This window comes from Phaethon lepturus, unplaced genomic scaffold (genome assembly GCF_000687285.1).
Source record: "Phaethon lepturus isolate BGI_N335 unplaced genomic scaffold, ASM68728v1 scaffold37569, whole genome shotgun sequence".
Taxonomy (NCBI): Eukaryota; Metazoa; Chordata; class Aves; order Phaethontiformes; family Phaethontidae; genus Phaethon; species Phaethon lepturus.
The window spans coordinates 426-19,071 of NW_010564712.1; the positions used below are offsets into that span (position 1 = coordinate 426).

Genomic DNA, 18,646 nt, shown 5'->3' on the forward strand with positions numbered 1-18,646 from the left:
GCGCGACCTGCGCCGCGGCAGCCTTGGCAGCACGCCACGGAGCGAGGCGGTGGCGGAGCTGGTGTGCCGGGAGCTGGAGCACTTGCAGGATTACTGCCAGCCACACGCGCCAGGTGAGGCGTCGCCATCCGCATGGCCTGACCACTTACCTGTGATGTCCCCTTGGTGTCCTGACCCCACGGTGCCAGGGGCCCCTTTTTGGGGACGATGGGGTGAGGGAGCAGGTAGCACAGCAGGCATCAGCTTTGCTTTCTCTTCTTGCCAGGAGCTTTGCTCAAAGCTGCCTTCATCTGCACCCAGGTCGTGCAGTTCCCTTCGCAGAAACCCCTGCGGGCCCAGCTGATGGAGAGCTTCGGAGGCGGATTTGAGGTGCAGACCTGGTCCAAGCTGCCCCACGGGTCTGGCCTAGGTAAATTTGCTGGGAAAGGGCTGGGGAGCCCCTCCTGCTCCGAGGACCAGGACGGCGCATCCCCCTCACTGCCCCACAGCCGTGAGCCTGGTCCCGGCTGTCACGGGCACGCACAGTGCCTTGCTGCCCTGGCCCTGCCTGTGCTCCCTGCAGGCACCAGCAGCATCCTGGCAGGAGCGGTGATGGCATCACTGTACCGGGCAGCCGGGAAGGTGGCCAGCACAGAGTCCCTCATCCACGCCGTGCTGCACCTGGAGCAGAGGCTGACGACAGGTAGCGGCTGGGGGGAGCTGCCGGCCTGTGGGGTGGGTGGCCCAGCAGTGGCTGAGGACCCCTGGCCCTGCAGGTGGCGGGTGGCAGGATCAGGTGGGTGGGCTTGTGCCTGGCATCAAAATTGGGAGGTCGAAGGCCCAGCTGCCACTCAGGGTGGAGGTGGAGAAGATCCCGGTGCCCGACGGTTTTACCCAGACCCTCAGGGATCACTTGCTGCTGGTGTACACGGGGAAGACTCGCCTGGCCCGCAACCTGCTCCAGGTAGCACCTGGGTGCCACAGGCTCTGGCCTCTGCTCCCCCTCTGGTGCCTGTCCCCTTCGTTGGTGCAGAGATTTCCCACCCCAACGGGAGCTGGCACCGCAGGCCGTGGGTGCAGCGCTACCCTCCCCGGGTGCTGCGGGAGCCAGCGGACGGTGATGGGGACGTTCTGTCCTCTCGCAGGACGTGGTGAGGAACTGGTACGCCAGGCTGCCCTCCACCGTGCAAAACGCCGACGCGCTGGTGAGCAACGCCGAGGAGTGTGCCCAGGCCTTGAGGCAAGGTGGGAGCCCCCATCCCTGGGCCAGGCCAGCCCTTTTAACAACTGAAGAAACACAAACGGCCCCTGGGGAGAGTCTGTGCAGTCCTGGATGGGCAAAGGCTGGGCATACAGGCTCTTGCAGCTGCAGAAGCTTCAAATCATCCCCCTGGGCCTGGCCTATTACTGGCAATGCCCCAAAATTCAGGCTTGAACGAAGACATTGAGGAAGGGGGGTGGTCAGACACGCCAAGTCTGGTCAATTTTCTGCAAGCCATCCGTGATGGGGCTGGGGGCTGTGCCTAGCCTGCGCAGTGGATTCATTTGGCCTTTGGCTGCTGGGATGCATTTAAAGCAAGCACATTCTCCCCCTGTGGAGGATTAAAAATAAACAGCAACGTGACAGGGCTGGCTTTGCTTGCTTGGCAGGCAGAGCTGGGAGGAACTAGGTTTGAGAAGGCAGACTTTAGCTTAGGCTGAGCGCAAGGCAGAGACAGGTTTCTGCCCCCTGGGCAAGAAATAGAGGCAAATCGTTTGCAATGTCCTCTCCCCTGCAGGGAACCTGCTGCTCCTTGGCAAGTGCCTGGACCGCTACTGGCAGCAGAAGAAATGCATGGCCCCTGGGTGCGAGCCGCTGGCTGTCAGGCGCATGATGGATGCTCTCCAGCCCTATGTCTACGGGCAGTGCTTGGCAGGGGCTGGCGGTGGCGGCTTCCTTTACGTCTTAACCAAAGCCCCTCAGCAGAAAGAGGCTTTGCACCAAATTCTAGCAAAAACCGAGGTGAGATGTGAGCTCCCAGGCGCTTCGCTGTCACAGGCTTTATAGAGTGCAAGTGCTAGGAGCGTCTCGCCCCACGACGAGTGGGATGAGATTGCTTGTTGTTCCCTGAGTCCTCCCCAGGACCCTGGAGGGGAGAGCAGGTCCCTTGCTGGCTCCTGCCCCAAGCCCTAACTCTGTTTTCCTAGGGACTGGGCAACTTCAGCATCCACAGCATTGAAGTAGACACGGGCGGTTTCTCTGTGGAGGTCGTGGGACATGGTCTGAAGGACAATGCTCACCCCGGAGGGGAACGTGGCTGTGTGAAGGCCTTCAGCCCTGACCCGCTGCCAGCAGCCATGGGGGGCAGGGGAGGGAGCAGCCAGCCGCTCTCCAAAGCAGGGCCATCCCTGCTGCTTTAGAGGCGGCTCCTTCAGCCAGCTCCAGCAGGTGCCTGAGGTCTTGATGTGGCCTTTTTGTGCTGCTACTTGCCCCAAAAGCTACAGAGGCCGGAGAAGCTGTGACAAGCTGGGCAGACAGAACTGTCCCTGGAGGGTTGGCCTTGCTGGAAGGACAGACTGCTAGGGCCTCCAGGCTGATTTTTGGGGTTTTACCCCAGTTTTCATGATTCTCCCAAGGGAAAAGAATAGCATTTGTGATGCTGCCTCTAGCAGGAACCTTCCTGTTCTTCCAGCAGCAGATGCCTACACTGCTCATTCGGCATGGAATGCTCCTGCCCCAAGGATGCACCTGGATGTGGAATCAAAGTCCCTCTCGCTGAGAGACTGTTTCTGCAGCAAGTTGCTAGTCCCTGCAGTCTCTTTGAATAAAAAACCCTTGTTCCCAGCATGTGTTTATGCCCCTCTGTTCCTAGCAGGGCTCCTTTCTCGCCCTGGGACAGTGAGGGCCCAGCAAGGCAGGGCAAAGCCCTTCCGGGGGTAGGCAAGGCAGAACCCACGTGTAGGGGCTGTTCATCGCCCTCCACCGCCCTGGGTGACAGGGACAGCCAAAGGGGCAGCCAGGCAGCAGGCTGGCCCCCTCTCAAGGATGTTTGTACTCACACGGTGCCAGTGCCAGCTGCGGGTGCAGGAAGAGCCCCTTGGTGCCATGGTACAGGGTAGAAGAGGAGAAATGGTGAATAGCTCTTGTCCCTCCTCTCCATCTTCCTGCAGGCCTACAGACACACACAGCACCCAAGACTGCTGCTCAGCCAGGTGGGGTTTATTTACAGAGCAGCTGTACAGGGCACACAGCCCCGCTTCCTACAGCGCCCTTCTAGGGATTTTCCAAGCACCCTCCCCACAAGGAAATCACTCCTTTTCCCTTCTACACAACGGTCCCCACCGCCACCTGGAGGGAGCCAGGGCTCAGGATATGTAGGACCCTTAAAGTGGTGGCACAGAAGGAACACGACTGCAGCCAGCGGCACAGGCAGCATCTCTGCAGCCCCATACTTGAACCACAGCACAACAGCCCCCACATTTCCTGACCTGCGGCCTCCCCCAGGGCAGCAGGATGAAGGGAGTCAGGAGCTAGTACAGGCTTGTCCCTCAGACTAGCACACGTGTTCAGAAATAGTGTCACGCTGCTCTCAATGCGAGAGATTCTTCTGCTGTCGTTTCTGCTCCCACAAAAGTCTGGCAGCTCTTCTTCCCAGGCCCAGGAAAGCCCTTTGCTCCAAGGAACATGAGTAGAAGAGCAGACATCACCCCATCTAACAGCCAGCCAGCCCCAGGGCAGGACGTGGGCAGGCTCCACGGCTGCAGCCTTCCTGCCTTTACCTCCAGCGCGGTGCTCACATGGCTACAGGCGCAGCCGTTTGATGTCCTCGCTGCGGAAGTCGATTCGGAGAGCCAGCACCTGCCGGACCTCGGCAGGAGTAAGGCGCCATGTGAGCGGGCCAGAGTTTGGGCCCCAGTAATCCAGGATCTCTGTCACCTGGAGAAAGAGGAGAGCTGCAGGAGACAACTCTGCATCAACCGCCCTCGCAGGTGAGTTCAGACTCTGGCTACAGTCATGGTGTCTCCTGTCACTAAACCTTGCAGGCAAACACCCATCAGGCACAGGGCCAGTCTTCCAGCTTCTTCGTACCCCATAGATGTGACAACGTCTGGGTAAGCCCAGTTAAATCCATGTGGAGTCCAGCTGGGGCTCCTGCAATACCACAGAAAAAGCAAAGCGCAACTCACCCTTTCCAGATTGAGGATGGTGGCCATCTGGGACAGACGGGCAAACTTGTCGCGGATAGTCCAGGTGGTGACTGTGGTGAGGTAGGCTATGAGAGACCTCAGCTCCTTGTCAAACTGCAGGCCGCCAAGCTGTGGGGAGCGAGGAAGCTCTGGTAACTGCCAGCAGGCCGAGGGGTTGTGCCAAACACACGCACATTTAACAGATGTTATGGGGGGGCAGGCAGGAGGATGTCTCTGAGCACGAGGGCTCCACTTAAACCGCTTAATGCAGGTTAAACTGGCTTATGTTTGGACCTACCTTAAAAGCCCCCTTATTGATGCAAGCTCTTCCCAGCCCCACCACCAAACGCACTTTCTCCCCGTGTGCACTAATGCAGGACCTCCCTGCGCCGGCCACCAGTGGTGGCAGAGCCTCTCCGAGGGCAGCGTTTGCCTCTGCCCTGCCCCATCCCTCGGTGGGTAACGAGGGTTTCATGGTGGAGGGTTTGCAGTCCAGCCAGGGGCTCTATGGGGTAGAGGATCGTGTTTTGCTTACCCTGCTGAAGGTGGATTTGAGCAGCACTTTTTCCAGTTCGATGGCTATAAGACTGGTCATGAGACCAGTAAGGGTATCATAAATCACTGGAGACAGTCCAGCCTGGAAGCAGAAACCCATATCATTCTTGTCAGGAACCACTGAGCACAGGTCCACAAAACCCATGCCTACGAGAACTTTCAAATAAAGACCCGTCGCCTGCATGCTCAGCGAGTGGAAAGCACCGGCAAAAGCGATCCAGGTACGCTGGGGCTGCAAGCAGGCTTTAAAAATGGCAGGAGGAGGGAGTGATTGATCTCCAAGAGCCCTGCAAGGCACTGGAGGACATCTCTGTCCTGAGCAAGGGAAGAGTTGGGAGATGCCATGTGGAGGCCTGGCAGGCTGCCATGTCCCTCTCTCTCACCTTGAACTCTGTCATCTGCTGTTCCAGATTGATGATGAACTGCTGGACCCAGGGATCGTTAGCCTCATAGTCGCTGAACTCCTCCTGACATTGAAATACAAAAAGGGTTGTTTACGTGGCCTGCTGTGACAGCAGCAAACAGCCCAGGGGACAGGAAGGGAGGTTCCTCCTGGAGCAGCACCCCTTCCATTTTCTCCTAACAAAATGCCCCTTTCCAGGCTGGGATGCAGAGCAAGTTCTGGCTATGTTGCTGTAGCTCTGTGCCGAGGAAACAGCAGAGAACTGAGGGGAATGAGACAGTGGTTGCTCCAACTGCACCGCTGAGCAAAGGATGGAGAGTGTGAAAGTATGGCTGGAAGCAGAGAATGCTGAGCCTTACCTCCTCAATGTTGTGGGAGACGGAGAGGAACAGGTTGATCCAGGGCTTCACCTGGGGTTTGATAGCTGTGCTATTCAGCTCATTGAGACCTTCCTGAGTGGGACAGGGAGAGTGACTGAGCACAGCTAATGTCCAGTGGCACACAACCTCTACAGCCAGGCTGTCTCGATACTCCCTAGCCCCCTCACTGCAAGCTGGGAAACCAACCCACAGACTTGTGCAGGAAACTGAACCCAGAAGTCCCAGATCCCACACTCCTCCTGTGCTGGAGGGCTCTGAGGCCACCACAATGACAAGAAAAGCTGCCGTTGTGCTGAATTGCAGCCTGGTCCGAGGGGCTCATGCTTCCCCAGCCCTGCCCGCACAGGTAAAGAGGTTTCCTAGCAGGAGGGAGGAGTTCAGTTTCACATCCCACCAGGGAAGGAAAGGACGCAAGCACCAGCCTTTCCACTCAGCACCAGCCAGGAGGAGGCTGCGATTGGGCCCAACTGATGCCTCCCGCCTGCAGTGCAGCTTAGCTTAGTAGGAGTAGAAAAGCTGTAAGCAGAGTTAGTTCCCTGAATTAATCATAACCCCAGCACATGCCATCTCCCCTGAGCAGCAGGTTGCCAGCAAAGGCTGTTCTGTCTGCTTCGATGCTAGAGAGCTCTCTGAAAGCCCTCTCCTGCCAACCACTCCTGTTTGGCTAAACAAGATGTCAAGAAAGCTCACCCAGCGTGGAACTATTCAGGTACCTGCCTGGCATTTGTTGAAAGTTTTTAACTAAAAGTTGGCATTTCTGAACAGGCCCTGCTGGCAAATTCAATGTGTGTGTGACTCAGGCAGCGCAGGAACTTGCTGCTCAGCCTTCGATTGCTTTTCAGCCAGTTTTAATACCGCACTAGCGCTAGAGTTTTACTCCTTACTGATGAGCTCTTTGTTTTGACTCTTACTGACCACAAGCCTCAAGAGGGTTCACTGGCAATAAAAAAACTGGTCTGAAGGCATCTGGCTGCAAAGCCAAACAAAAAATGGTCTGGCCCCTCTGTGAAGTACAAAGCTGATGGCAAACCTGGTCAAAAATGCTCTCTTTGGCTTGGTTTCTTTCCACAGGAGGTATAAGATCTTCCTGCTCTCCTCCCTGCCAGAGGCCACTGTGAAATTTTAGGGCAACTGACCCCCAGCATGCCACAGGAGACAGTGGATTTAGCCAGAGAGCCTTCTGCCCCAGGCCGGGGAGAACTTCCATTTCAGAAAGGAGAAACCTGAGAGAAGAGCAGCTGCTTCTCTACCAACAGCCTGTCTTCAGCATTACCTAGTGAGGCTCTGGACAACTTGACAACATGCTGTGCCACCAGGGAGAATGGAGGAGATGGAAATGCTATTCATGTTTCTTCTCCTGAAAATGCTGAACTACGACTCTGTGCTGAGTGAAGACAAATGGAGCAACATTCCTTCTGGCTCTGCAGCTGCTTCCAGTGCTTTTTACGCAGCCACCAGCTGCTGCGGCTGTGCAAATGGGCTGTATCTGTTTCCATGCCTCAAAGCTGACTGATTTGCTCCCTCCTGTACCCCTTCCCAGCACTCCTGGAGTCAGACGTGGCCCCAGGCCTTTGGCCAAAATGATTCCTGCCCAAGTTCTCCCTGCAGACACCAGCCAGCCAGTGCTGGGAGGCCAGCAGTAACTCAGCAAGACACTCACCTGCAGGAGGTCACGAAATTTGTTGGAGACTGCGGCCATGTCAGAGAGGCAGCTGTCAATCTTGGCCTGTGCTTGCTCACCCCCGAAGCCCTGGCTAAGCAGTTTGCTGCAGTCACTCTGCAGGGAAGAGATCCACAAGCGAGTTGCAAATTAATAACCTGGGCAATTTCTATCCCTTCATGCTGCTGAGATTTGGCTGCCCACCAGCACGCTTGCAGGCTAGGACAGGCGGCAAACTCTTGCCCCTGAGAAAGCAGAGGCCGCTGGGTCCAGCTGGGGAGAGGACAGCAAGAAAGGAAGCCAGGGGGTATCTAGCCCAGCACCAGAGAACCACAACCTCTCAGTGACACACATTTTATTCCCTTGACTCCAGGCCTTGTGCCACTTGGTCAAACTGGAGGAACTGGTACTTCCAACTAGATCAAGTTCCGCTACTGATGCATCAGCCGGAGATTGCTCTACCAGCTCAAAATTGCTTTCCTAAGGCTGGAGGGCAAAGACCTCAGGAATTTGGGCATAGCGAAGTCCAGCTGGTTTATTTGACCCCCCCAAGGGAGGATATTACAAATTTGATTAAGGACAAAACCAGTAAAGAATCCAGACTGCACCTCCAAAGTCTTCTTTAGGGTCATGATGTTTTCGCTGCAGACTTCCACATTGTTTAAGGTCACCTGGAAAAAAAGAACAAAACAAACCCAAGTAGAATTCACTGGAATTTCCCAGCACCTCAGCCCCAAGTCCTTACGTTTTGTCCACATGGCTCACACTACAGCTGAAATGCAAATATTTAAGGGGACAGAGGTGCTACTGTGTGATCAAATTGCTGCGTATTCACGGAGCTGTATGAAGCTGAACTACAGTAACGAAGCATGTGTGCTGAACCTGCAGCTAATACGAAGTCACGAGTTAGTTTATTCCACTTCTTTTCCTCATTATTGTGTCCATGGTGTTGCAGCGAAGCCCCACTTGTGGGTGACTGTTGGAAGGCAGGGTATATCCCCAGATTTCTGTGATGGTGGCATGAAGAATAACAGACCAGGAGTGGCTGGAGGTGATGGTTTATACACTGCATCCAGAGAAGCAGGGGAGGCAGGAAGGCATTCATACCTAGGCAGGAGGAATCGCACCCCTCATGACAGATGAGTATCTGTTCTTCACCGAAAAGACTGTTCTCTATCTGCTGAAGCTGAACTAAATGTCAGCATAAGGCTTGGGTTTGTGCAGACAGGGAAATGAGGAAAGCTGACAGGTGAATGAGGAATTCCAGCGGGAGAACTGACATTTTGAGCACTTTCTGCATTTCTTGAAGCAAACCAAGAATTTAATGAAATGGAAGAGTTCAGGCCCTCCTGCCTCCTTTGTTGCCTTCTCTCCTTGTACAGTCAAAGTCCCAAGGAGCCTCTTCAGCACTGGGTGTTCACAGCAACTTACAGAGAGGGAGACAAGTCAGGGTGAGCCAGCACCTCTCCAGCTCTCTCAGAGTCTCTGCCCACAGGTCCGCTCAAACAAGCGGGGCTGGCTGAGAGGAGAGAGCGGATCCAGAGTTGTTCTGCCAGTGAGATCTTTTCCACAATGCTAGGTCTATACAGTATCCCATCATGGGGAAGAATGTGTTCTGCTGCAGAAGGCAAGAGCGACGGCCCTTCAAATGCTCTCCAAGGGGTCCCTAACACTCACTGCCATGTTCTGGCCTGCTCAAGCACACAGCATTGCAGTGCTCCTGTTTGTTAGAAGAAGGCAACAGGAGGATCTTGCAGGCCAAGCACAGTAGACAACCTTGGTCTAATGGAACCTCTACGATCTGATAAGCGAGAATGAAGGACTCCTGAGCTTGGGCCAGGAAACTTTTTCATCTAGAGGAAGGTGTGGATAAGACACTCTCCTACCACCTTTGTGCAGAGCCTGTGAAGAACAGGATTGATGGACGCCTCAAAAGAGCACAGACTCTTCCCCAGCCTGGAGGGAATCACCATTGCAGCAGCCTAAGAGGCAGTCACAGGATCGTACTTGGATCAACAGGCTGGGTGTGGAAGCCCTACAAATATGAGCTGAGGTCAAAGCATCTACCAAATACCCAAAGCCAAGCCACCCACCACACCTGAACAGGTTTTCAGGTTCTCTGAACATGTGATAGTCGCACCAATCCTGTTCCCAAGAGCTCCCTGTTGACTTCCCCCTCACCCCAATTCATTCTACACCAGAACAGTCACCAAACCCACCAGAAAGGACTGCTTGGCCTCATCTGTGCTTTCAATGCCTTTGGTATCGAACTTGCCCTGCTGCAGGCTGCTGTGCATGATGTTCACGGCACTGGTCACCCCTCTCTGGAAGTCCTGGAAGGTTGTAGCTGGAAAGCCCTGCTTCAGCTTGTTGTACAGCACCTCCCTACGGGACAAGCAGAACATACCAGGGCTTAGAGCAAATACTGCAAGCCACAGCAGAGTTGTGCTCTGTGATGAGGGACAGCACTCTGGCTGAGCTGAGACCTGAACAAGGTAAGTGGAATATCACAGGGACAAAGGAGGGTTGGCAAATATCTCCTGACAGCATCTAAAGGACACAAGGCTGAAAGAAAACCACAACCACCCAGTTTCCGAGCTTTCCTCAAAATCCTACCTGCAGTTGTCTGCTGTCTGCAGTCACAGTTCCCCACTCCTGTGCTGGGACAAAAAACAGGAGCAGGACAATTTCTGCAGGCTCACCCCAAGTTCAAGTTACTAAGCAATCTCACAGGCAACCCAGATAACAACTAGGGGTGACTGTGTACCATCAAGCAGGGTAGCACTCCAACATTATGTGGTGACTCGGTCTCATAAGGATTCTGGGCCACAAAGTTCCTTTTTCTCTCTTATGACTGTTTGTCCACTAGGTTACCACTACTGTGAGAAAAATATGCCCAGCTCCAGCTTTCCACATCACACCTGATGCTGCTTCCCACGAGCATCTTCCACAGAGATGACAAACCAGAGGTTCAAAGGCAGAGAACACAAGGAAGACCATTTGACAGCAAACATTGTTTGCAGAACATGAGGTGGAAGCAAGTTACAATGAATCTGGTGTATTTTCATTACCTGAAGTCAGACTCCAGCTCGGTGGTGGAATGGTTGATCATGGCACAGAGACAGTCTATGCTGGAACTAGACAGAGCACGCCCAATGCATTTCTTCACTATATAAAACACGTCATCCACCATGCTGGAGGTGTGCTGGCCCTTCTCGTAGCTGTCCATGGCAACAGCCTGCAAAGAAAGCTGTCTCAGTGCCCTCAGCTCAGTGAGCGAAGGTGCCCTCAGAAGCAGTGATGTGAGACCAAACTGCCAGCCTGCCCATTTCACCCTGAGCTGAACTGTACCATGTGAGTGGGCTGGCACCACTCATCCCAGTTTCCAGTAGCCCACAGACTTGGAAGATCTGGCTCTGGAAGATACCCAGGGGTATGTTTGGAGTCAAAGCTCAGAACCAACCACTTGCTTTTCAAAGTCAAGGGAAACAAAAGACCTTCCCAACAGCTGCAGACTTGCCATATATTCATCTCCCTCCCAGGGATGCTCAGCAGAGGACTGTGGAGCACACGCAGAGGTCTCGGCGTCTGGCAGAGTGCACAGGCTATTGCAAGCAGCAGTCCGAGCCCTACCTTGTTGACGGTCTCCCTCATGAAGTATTCCTCCATGGTGATATAGTAGCCAATGAGCTCTTGCATGGTGCGGCTCAGCAGACAGTTGTTGAGGAGCTTGTCCAAGTATTTTTGATGCTCTACAGAACACAAAAGAGAACCATCAGCAGGCCTCCTTTTTAGTGCCAGAAAGCAGTTCTACCTAATCCCCTTGCTGCCTGTCTCAGTAGACACACACCTGCAAAGCCCAACCAGGAATAAATCACAGGCCTCAACTGTGGAGCTGATAATGCTAAGCTGACTTTTGCAGGTGACAGCAGTGATTTCCAGAGCTCTGTGGAGTACCAAAACCCTGAGCCTGTTGTCCCTGTGGCCGCCAGCTTTAGGATCTGTGCCTACAGTGACCAAAGGGCCCACCCTCCCTTTGAGGAACTTGTTTATTGTGCTCTTCAGTCATTCCTAATGTTGGTTTCCCTGTTAGAGGGAAGAGACAGTGCTGAAAACAGGTTTGGGGAGGCCACGCTACACAATCCTCTTCCACAGAGCACTCCCCAAAGCATCTTTGCAGATCCTGTGTTACTCTGTTCTACCACTAACTCAGACATAGCTCCACTTCGGGCAGCTGCAAGGAGCAGAGAGCCTGCAAGTATGGATATTCATGGTGTTACCTTGCTTTACCTCCTCTGAGGCCATCGAGTCTCCCACCTCAAAATCAGATGTTATTCGTCTCTTGATGAACCTCAAGTAGAGCTCACTGCGGGCGTTCATCAGAGTGACTTCTGTTAAAATAGGGTCAAGTTCCCTGGAAGGGACATAGCAAGAATCAAGGTAGCAAGACTACAAAAGTAGAGGCACTAATTTAATTCAGTTAAGTAGTGTGTTGTCTGTTCTTTTACTATGAGATCAACACTGTCCCTTTCCATCTGTGCCGTTGAGTGGCAAAGCTCAGCAGAATAACTGGTAAGTGCAAAGAATGCACATACAATCAAAACATCCTGAAAGAATCATTACAGAGAAGCTTCTTTTTTCCTCATGGATGTGAGAACAACCACATTAAAATCACAGCAGTAAGCACTGGAAGACTCTAACCAACCTGATACAACTTCAGAATTAGCCCTGTTTTGAGTGGGAGCTTGGATTACAAACTTTTGGCAGTTCTTTCCTACCTCAATGTTGCTATGATTCTGTGAGCCCTACATGGCCAATGTTAGAAATGCCTGGTCCCTGTCATCTCCATATATGTGCTCTTGTGCACAGATTCATGTGTTTCTCTGAAAATGAGGAAGAATCTCTTTAAGCTCAACAGCTCAGGAAACGTGAGACCAAAAAAGCATGTAACAATGAAGAACATAGTGTAAAGATCAGAGATGACTATGGGGAAAAAAAAAAAAATTCTGTCACATCAGCAGCTTTTTCATCAGTGTGTACAAAAGAACTTTACAAATCCTGCTCAAAGCCTCACAACACACAAGTGGGACAAGGAACAATTATCTTTATTTTATGGATGAAAAAGCAAAAGCTCAGAAAACCTGGGATGCATGCACAGTTATTCAGAGCAAATAGTAAGTGGATCTCTATATTACCACTGAAATAATTAGTCATGCAGGCTAACAGACAGATCTCACTTGAGGAACATAAGTTTTCTTTCAAGGCATGTTTAGAAACCACACAATGCCAGAAGGGCCGGCTGCACTTTCAGTGGCTATGCAAATACTTAAGATAAAAAGAAAAGGAGGGAGATGGAAAGCACTTCAGTTCATTAGCAAGAAACTGATGTTACAGAGTCACTGCAGCAGCCGTACAGATTAAATAGGACCCAAAGATTTATTCCTGATTCTGTCACAAATTATGTGCCCAGGGAGCTGCTCCATTTGGTGGGCTCCGAGAAGCATACTCTGACCATCAAAAGGTAGTGGGCACAGGCAATTAAAGTCTCAGTCCTTCATGTGCAGTGATATCGCCAGCCTCCCAGCAATGTTCAGGGCCAAGGCTTAAAAGTAACGAGTAAGCAAAATAAAGCACCACCACAGAAGCTGCCTTTCTAAAAGGGCAGCAAAGGGCACCTAACAATTGGATTTTATGCTTTAGTAGTCACAAAGCCTCTGGAAGACCGGGAGAGTCATCTAAATGCTAAGTAGCGTTAATAACAGATCAAGAGTGAAGGTTAGAAAGCAAAAAGAGGTTTTCTTTGTACCTTGGTTCAATCTTCTCTGTAGAAGAACTTCTCATCATGCTATTCTGAACTTGCTGGAACTGCAATCACAAAAAAAAGGGAGAGTCATCAAAATCTTTGCTGATGACCTGGAGTTAACCGCCACTTCTCATGCTGTAGCCTAAGGTGGTGCTTACTTGGGGAGGGGGTGATAGGAATGCTTTGCAGGAAGCACTGCCAGAGAAGGGAACTGCATCTGTTTTCACCTCTTCCTGTGAGACAGAGCTCAGCCTGCCAGGAAGGGCGGTGGGATGGGAACCCCAACAGAGGCACCAAGGTATGTGACCATGAGACACTTACAGCAGTCCCGCATCTAACAGACAGAAGCAGGAAAAGGGCCGGGAAGATGTACTGAAAGTGCCCTACAGACCTGCAGAGCAAAGAATCCTGTGCCCAGGATCCATTTACCATGCTCCTAATGAATCCTTCTCCGCAACAGAAAGGAGAGCTACATTGAAGGGGTAGCTCTTCAGCCATCAATGCAAACACGGAGCAAAGCAAAGTTTCTCTCAATATACAAGGTCAAACTTTGCCACCTCTACGGCAGTGGAACCCCACCAACCTGGACGGAGGCCGCAGTTGGCTGCGTCAGGCAGCCCCACACCCCTCTTACCTGCCTGTGATAGTCCCTCTCTTTGATGAACTTGTCCACCACTTTCTCCACCTGCCGGTCACACTCCACTTGCAGGTGCTTGATGAGTGTGTACAGCCTCCCTGGCCCATAGTAGGTCTCCACAATGGGTTGGTGGGTCTCCACAATGCGAGCAATCCCTGCAGGGAGAGGGGAAGCACGAGAGAGAGAGACTCAACAGGAGTTCCCATCCACTCTGGACCCAAAGCAGAGCCATTCAGGTCTGCAGACAGGACCTAACAAGGGATTATTCATCCCCCGGATAAACAGTTCAGACTGCCCAGACACCCTCTAGTGCCTCACTGGAGGCCTGTTATCACCACCCTTTGTTCCATGGCATCTTCTCCCTGCATATGACACATTCCATCCTCTCTGCTGTTTATTGCAAGGCTGTAGGGCAAATCTCCTAGAGTAGCAGCTATCCCTCTTCCTAAAGAGAACTCCTGCCATGCGATGTCAGCTGCCCTCCTGCCCAGCAAGACACAAGGTATGAAGCTTCCACAAGAGAAAGCCGCACGAGCTAAACGTGGCAGGGGACACAACTGCCATCCAAATCCAGTCTCAGCTTTCAGCACCTACCAGGTTACAGGAGAAGAGCAATGCTAAGAAAATAAGCCTAGGGAAAGCTCTGCTCTTATCTGTCACACAGATGCCCAAGACAGCAAGCATTAATGAAGGCAGGACCTTCCTGGAGAGAAAGCTCATCTCCAAGGGCATTATCTCTCCAAGATTGCTTTCTTCTCACAAACTCTCTACTCAGAGTTAGCAATGCTCCCCCTTTTTTGACACTACTGCTAAGAAAGCCTTGGCGGCTCTAAGGACCGGCAATAGCAGCAAGGGTGCCAGGCTGGGAGAGTGACTTGGCAGTGGTGCAGTCTGGAATTATAGCAGGCTTAATAGGGAAGGCAGTTAATCACCATGGGATCTCAATTACTGTCTTTGGTGACATTCCCACAGAGCATTCATATTCCCTTCTCTCCCTTCCCTCTCTGTTTTCAGGCTCCCAGGGTCCTCCTTGAAGAGCCAGGCCTGGAGGCATCAACAGCTGCTCAGTCTTAAGGGATCCGATTTGTTTGTCTGGAGAGCTGCATGTCTGAAGAAACCTTCAGGGAATGCCCATTTGTTTTGAGGATGCAGGGAACAGGAAGAGTCTCATTCCCAGAGGAAGCAAACAAATCCTTTGCAAATCCACTTTGTGCCTGCACAAGCTGTACATCGGAAAGCTTGCTTATTGTAATGCCCTCTCCTGACTGGGAAAAAAAAACTATTAGTTGTGTCTCTGTCCCTCTAGTGTGACACTACCATAGCTCAAAGGGGAAGGAGGCATTTTGTGTTCTCCTGAAGCTAGGATTAAAAGCATTTAAATTGATGGGCAATCTCATCACGGCTTATTTTCAATCAATCAGCAAAGAGGAGAGGAAGATTACCTTCAAAGAGGAGTGTCAGAGTGTCCGCAAAGATGACAGCAGCTCGACGGTCACTCATGTCTGTCCCCATCACCAGCTGCAGGTTCTCCTCTGCTTTGTTGGCCACCTGCATGACAACAGGACCAGTCAGACCCTCAAGGATACTCTTCATCCCATAGGGTGGACCTCTGTCCCCTGTCCTACAGAGCCCTGGGCTTTTGCTGGCCTTCCCATTGCAAGAGCTATTGCTGCTGTTCCTCCTTTGAACAGGGATCCTTTCCTCTCTTGTGGAAAACTCAAGGAGAGGCAGAAACTTGCTCTCCTCTTTCCAGGCTCCCTTGTATGAGCTTTAAGCAAGCACAAAGAGGAAGACACAGAAGGAGAAGCCAGCCAGCCTGTGGGATCTGTATTCAGACACCAGAAAGCCCATCCCAGGATGTTTTAAAATGCCGGGAGAGAGATGAGCTAAGGCCAGTGCTCGTTTCTAAGATTAACAAGCCAGAGTCAAGGTCTCCTTCGACAACACCCGTTGACAGAGACTGGGTTTTGCTTTCCCCTGGGAGACCAGACAGGTCACAGTGTGTTTCAAAGAACTTGTTACCTGCTTGCAGAGGTACTCTGAGAACTTGCTCAGCCCCTCTTCATGTAAGCCTAGCAGAGGAAAGATCTTAAAGAACCGTTCCACCTGGGGCAGGTCTCCCTGCTTCATAGCTGTGTCGAATTTCTCTGTGACAATTGTCTTCAGGTGCTGCTCTGCTTCTTGCAGGAGCTTCAGGTTGGCATCAATTATGCCCCCTGATCAAAAGGTCAGAGAAGAAAGGGAAAAGTGACAGCACAATGTTAGTACTGATCAAGGACTACTTTTTTTTCCCCCAGCAGAGAGACCAACACCATGCAACCTGGAGCCCTAAGGTGAGAAGGCAGAAGACACACTGGAATTCCCCTACAAGCAAAGAAAGATGGGTACGTGTGTGATGTACACACAGCTAATGTCCTGGTCTCACATGGAGGATACAAACACATCACCAGGACGTTTCTTTTAGGGATCAGGCAATTGTCTCCTTCATTTCCAGTTGCTCTGCTTGGTAGCAGACCGTAACACTGCAACAGTTCTCCCTGAAAGACCCTTCTCCCGCACTTCTTTTGTCCTGCATATATTGTCCTTCACCTAGTCAGCACCTGAAATGCTATTAAAGCCATGTGCTAGGAACTCTCCTTTCAGTTAATGATAATTTGAACCTAATTACACTTCAAAAACATTAATCTCTATGTTACTCTCTAACATCCTAAGATCTTTGGCTAGCATTAGATCTTCTGCTTTGTCTGTTGAGCTGAGGCTGTCTGCCATAGGAAATCATGCAGCCTCTAGTTATCTACTGGAAAGGTGACTTACCAGCTTCTCCTCATGAACAGTACTTACCTTCCTTGCCCTGACGACTGAGCTCAATCACTGATTTGTCCAGAGACAGATAGCGATGGATATGAGCTGCTGCTTGTTCATAATCTTCATTTCGCAGGGCTGTTTGAACTCCATCCATGCAGAACTTCAGGTCAAGGATGTCATCAGCTCTCTGAATGGCCTGGTAGAGTCGATTCTGCAAGAAAGGCAACCGATAAGGTTCCTGCTGTGGCTGGACCAGGGGAAGAGAATTATGAGGAGAAGACAGCACGGGTGGAAGAAGGAAGAAACAGACCAAAGCGATACTTCTCTACACGATAAATAACTACGTAAGCATAAACCTCAAAGTAATTAAAAAATCGTAAGACCAATGACTCCAGAAGATGAACAGCGTTTATCTGTCAAAACTCAGATGCCATATTCCACTTTAACAAACAGCGGAGACCAGAGACACAACCACATGTCATCTGTTTTGATTTAAGCGGTTGTGCTGGGACTTGACACCTCTTAGCCTTCCTGCATACAAAGAATAAGACAGCCCAGACTCCTGACCACCCTTGGATGACAATGACCACCTCCACTGTCCTCAGCGCTGCAACAGTTGACAAAAGAGTGCTAACGAAGACTAACCTCAGTTTATTCACCATCTTCTGCCAGCAACTGCGTGGACAGAAGGGGATGCTGGAGAACCAGCTGCTATATGGAAAATCACATGCATTATTTACTCTTGTACCTTGCAATATCCAGGAGCCCAGCAAGACACCATTACCTAACAATGCCAGAAAATGCTACAACAAAGAATGAAGCAGTTTCCAGCCCACTTGCCCACTGAAGAGCACATTTCTCTCTTGTGCTGTGAGCACACAAGCAGACAGAATATGGCTTGGCAGTGACAAGTCCCAAATGCTCCTTCGGTCCAGTTACCTTGGCAAGGTCAAGCTGGCGGACTTTACTGCTGACATTCTCGGCCAGGTTACAGGTGAAGGTGATCATTCCTGCCAACTGCTGGGCATCCCCCTCGATAAGCTGCAAATTAGGGCTGGAAACACAAGCAAATTGAACATGAGATGCAAATATTAAAGTAGTTGGATGGTCTGCAACAGCAAGATGCTTCTTTCTCCAAACCCAATTACTCCCGTCAGCAACAGCTTCTCTCATTTCATGCCTCTCCTATGGGAGGGAAGCACCAAAATCAAACAGACTGCTTTGGAAGAGGCTGCACAGATCATCTCACCACCAGACAGGGCATGAACAAGCCGCGGAGGCTTTACAATATTCTCCACTTCTGAAGTGGAAGATGAACTCTGTGAAGTTGTGCTCCAAGCTTCTAGACATGAGACCACTTAGGATGACTTTCCAGACTGCTGGCACAACCTCACCATGAAGGGGCAGTAATATTTGTCCACACCTATAAACAGCCTAACACAAGACCTTGATGCTGAAAACTGACAATGTTTGGGGTGAAACCTTCAAAGAACTGCTCAGCCTACGCCAAAATGAGTCAGTCACTGTGAGGGCACAGCAGTTCCCTCTGTTAGTGCTGCTGAGAAGAGCCTGGGAATGAAGATCCAACTACAGTTCCCTACCAAAAACTGATTTAAAGCCTGACATTTTTCTAAGAATGAATGTGCTTCCCTCACAACACTGAAACGAATTTTCACATCATGAAGTAAGCAGGGACGTACGGAACAGTGCGCAGAAGCAGAAGGAAAGGGAGAGGGTGGGGATCACTAACCCCATGCGATGTAGTGCAACCATCTTGTTCTCTATAGTGCTTTGTTGTTCCAGGAGGGCATCCAGCTCTTCCTGTACGACTTTCTGAAAGAAAAGGACAAAGGAAGTCTCGTGTGCCTTCTTCAGCTCTTCTCCAGGCCAGCAACTTATCACAGACCCAACATCCAGGTCAAGGACATGCAGCTAGCAAAGCATTAATGCTTCCAAGAGCTCGTATGACAATTAAATTATTTCTAATCTCTCATTTTAATCCTGCAAATATTTATATTGGTGCCAGTTCAAAGCATCAGTTACACAAACCTCATCACACAACTTTTAAATCAGAAAACCCACGAGCTTCCCCCTCGGACGAGCTTTCAACACACGAGGCCCTGGATCTGCAGGCTGCCCACGATTCGAGGACAACAGTTCTGCGGGGAACCGTTGCCCCCGGGCCCGAGGGACAGTTGAGCCCGTGTTTAGTATCTCTGGAAAAGATGCGGAAGACCACGAGAGCCGTAACAGCGAA

General features: G+C 51.4%; 2 protein-coding genes across 2 annotated transcripts in view; one reads left to right on the plus strand and one right to left on the minus strand.

Annotated features, from left to right (window-relative positions):
- The window catches only part of LOC104626921 (L-fucose kinase-like), a 2,709-nt gene extending 330 nt beyond the window's left edge, over positions 1 to 2,379 (plus strand). Inside the window, exons 2-7 of the mRNA XM_010294964.1 lie at positions 266 to 409; positions 563 to 682; positions 756 to 943; positions 1,125 to 1,224; positions 1,758 to 1,981; positions 2,167 to 2,379. Coding sequence (XP_010293266.1) covers positions 266 to 409; positions 563 to 682; positions 756 to 943; positions 1,125 to 1,224; positions 1,758 to 1,981; positions 2,167 to 2,379 — 989 coding nt within the window. The remainder of the gene's footprint in view (positions 1 to 265; positions 410 to 562; positions 683 to 755; positions 944 to 1,124; positions 1,225 to 1,757; positions 1,982 to 2,166) is intronic.
- Positions 2,380 to 3,760: 1,381 nt separating this feature from the next.
- On the minus strand, positions 3,761 to 18,218 carry COG4 (component of oligomeric golgi complex 4). The gene is made up of 18 exons (XM_010294963.1): positions 18,140 to 18,218; positions 17,329 to 17,443; positions 16,426 to 16,600; positions 15,607 to 15,800; positions 15,027 to 15,132; positions 13,582 to 13,739; positions 12,951 to 13,009; positions 11,425 to 11,558; positions 10,778 to 10,896; positions 10,216 to 10,382; positions 9,364 to 9,529; positions 7,753 to 7,815; positions 7,145 to 7,261; positions 5,464 to 5,556; positions 5,085 to 5,168; positions 4,682 to 4,783; positions 4,147 to 4,275; positions 3,761 to 3,895 (listed from the first exon to the last, which is right to left on the minus strand). The coding sequence occupies exons 1-18, from the start codon at positions 18,160 to 18,162 to the stop codon at positions 3,761 to 3,763; spliced, it is 2,139 nt and encodes a 712-aa protein (XP_010293265.1). The 5' UTR covers positions 18,163 to 18,218.
- Between the last annotated feature and the right edge of the window lie 428 nt (positions 18,219 to 18,646).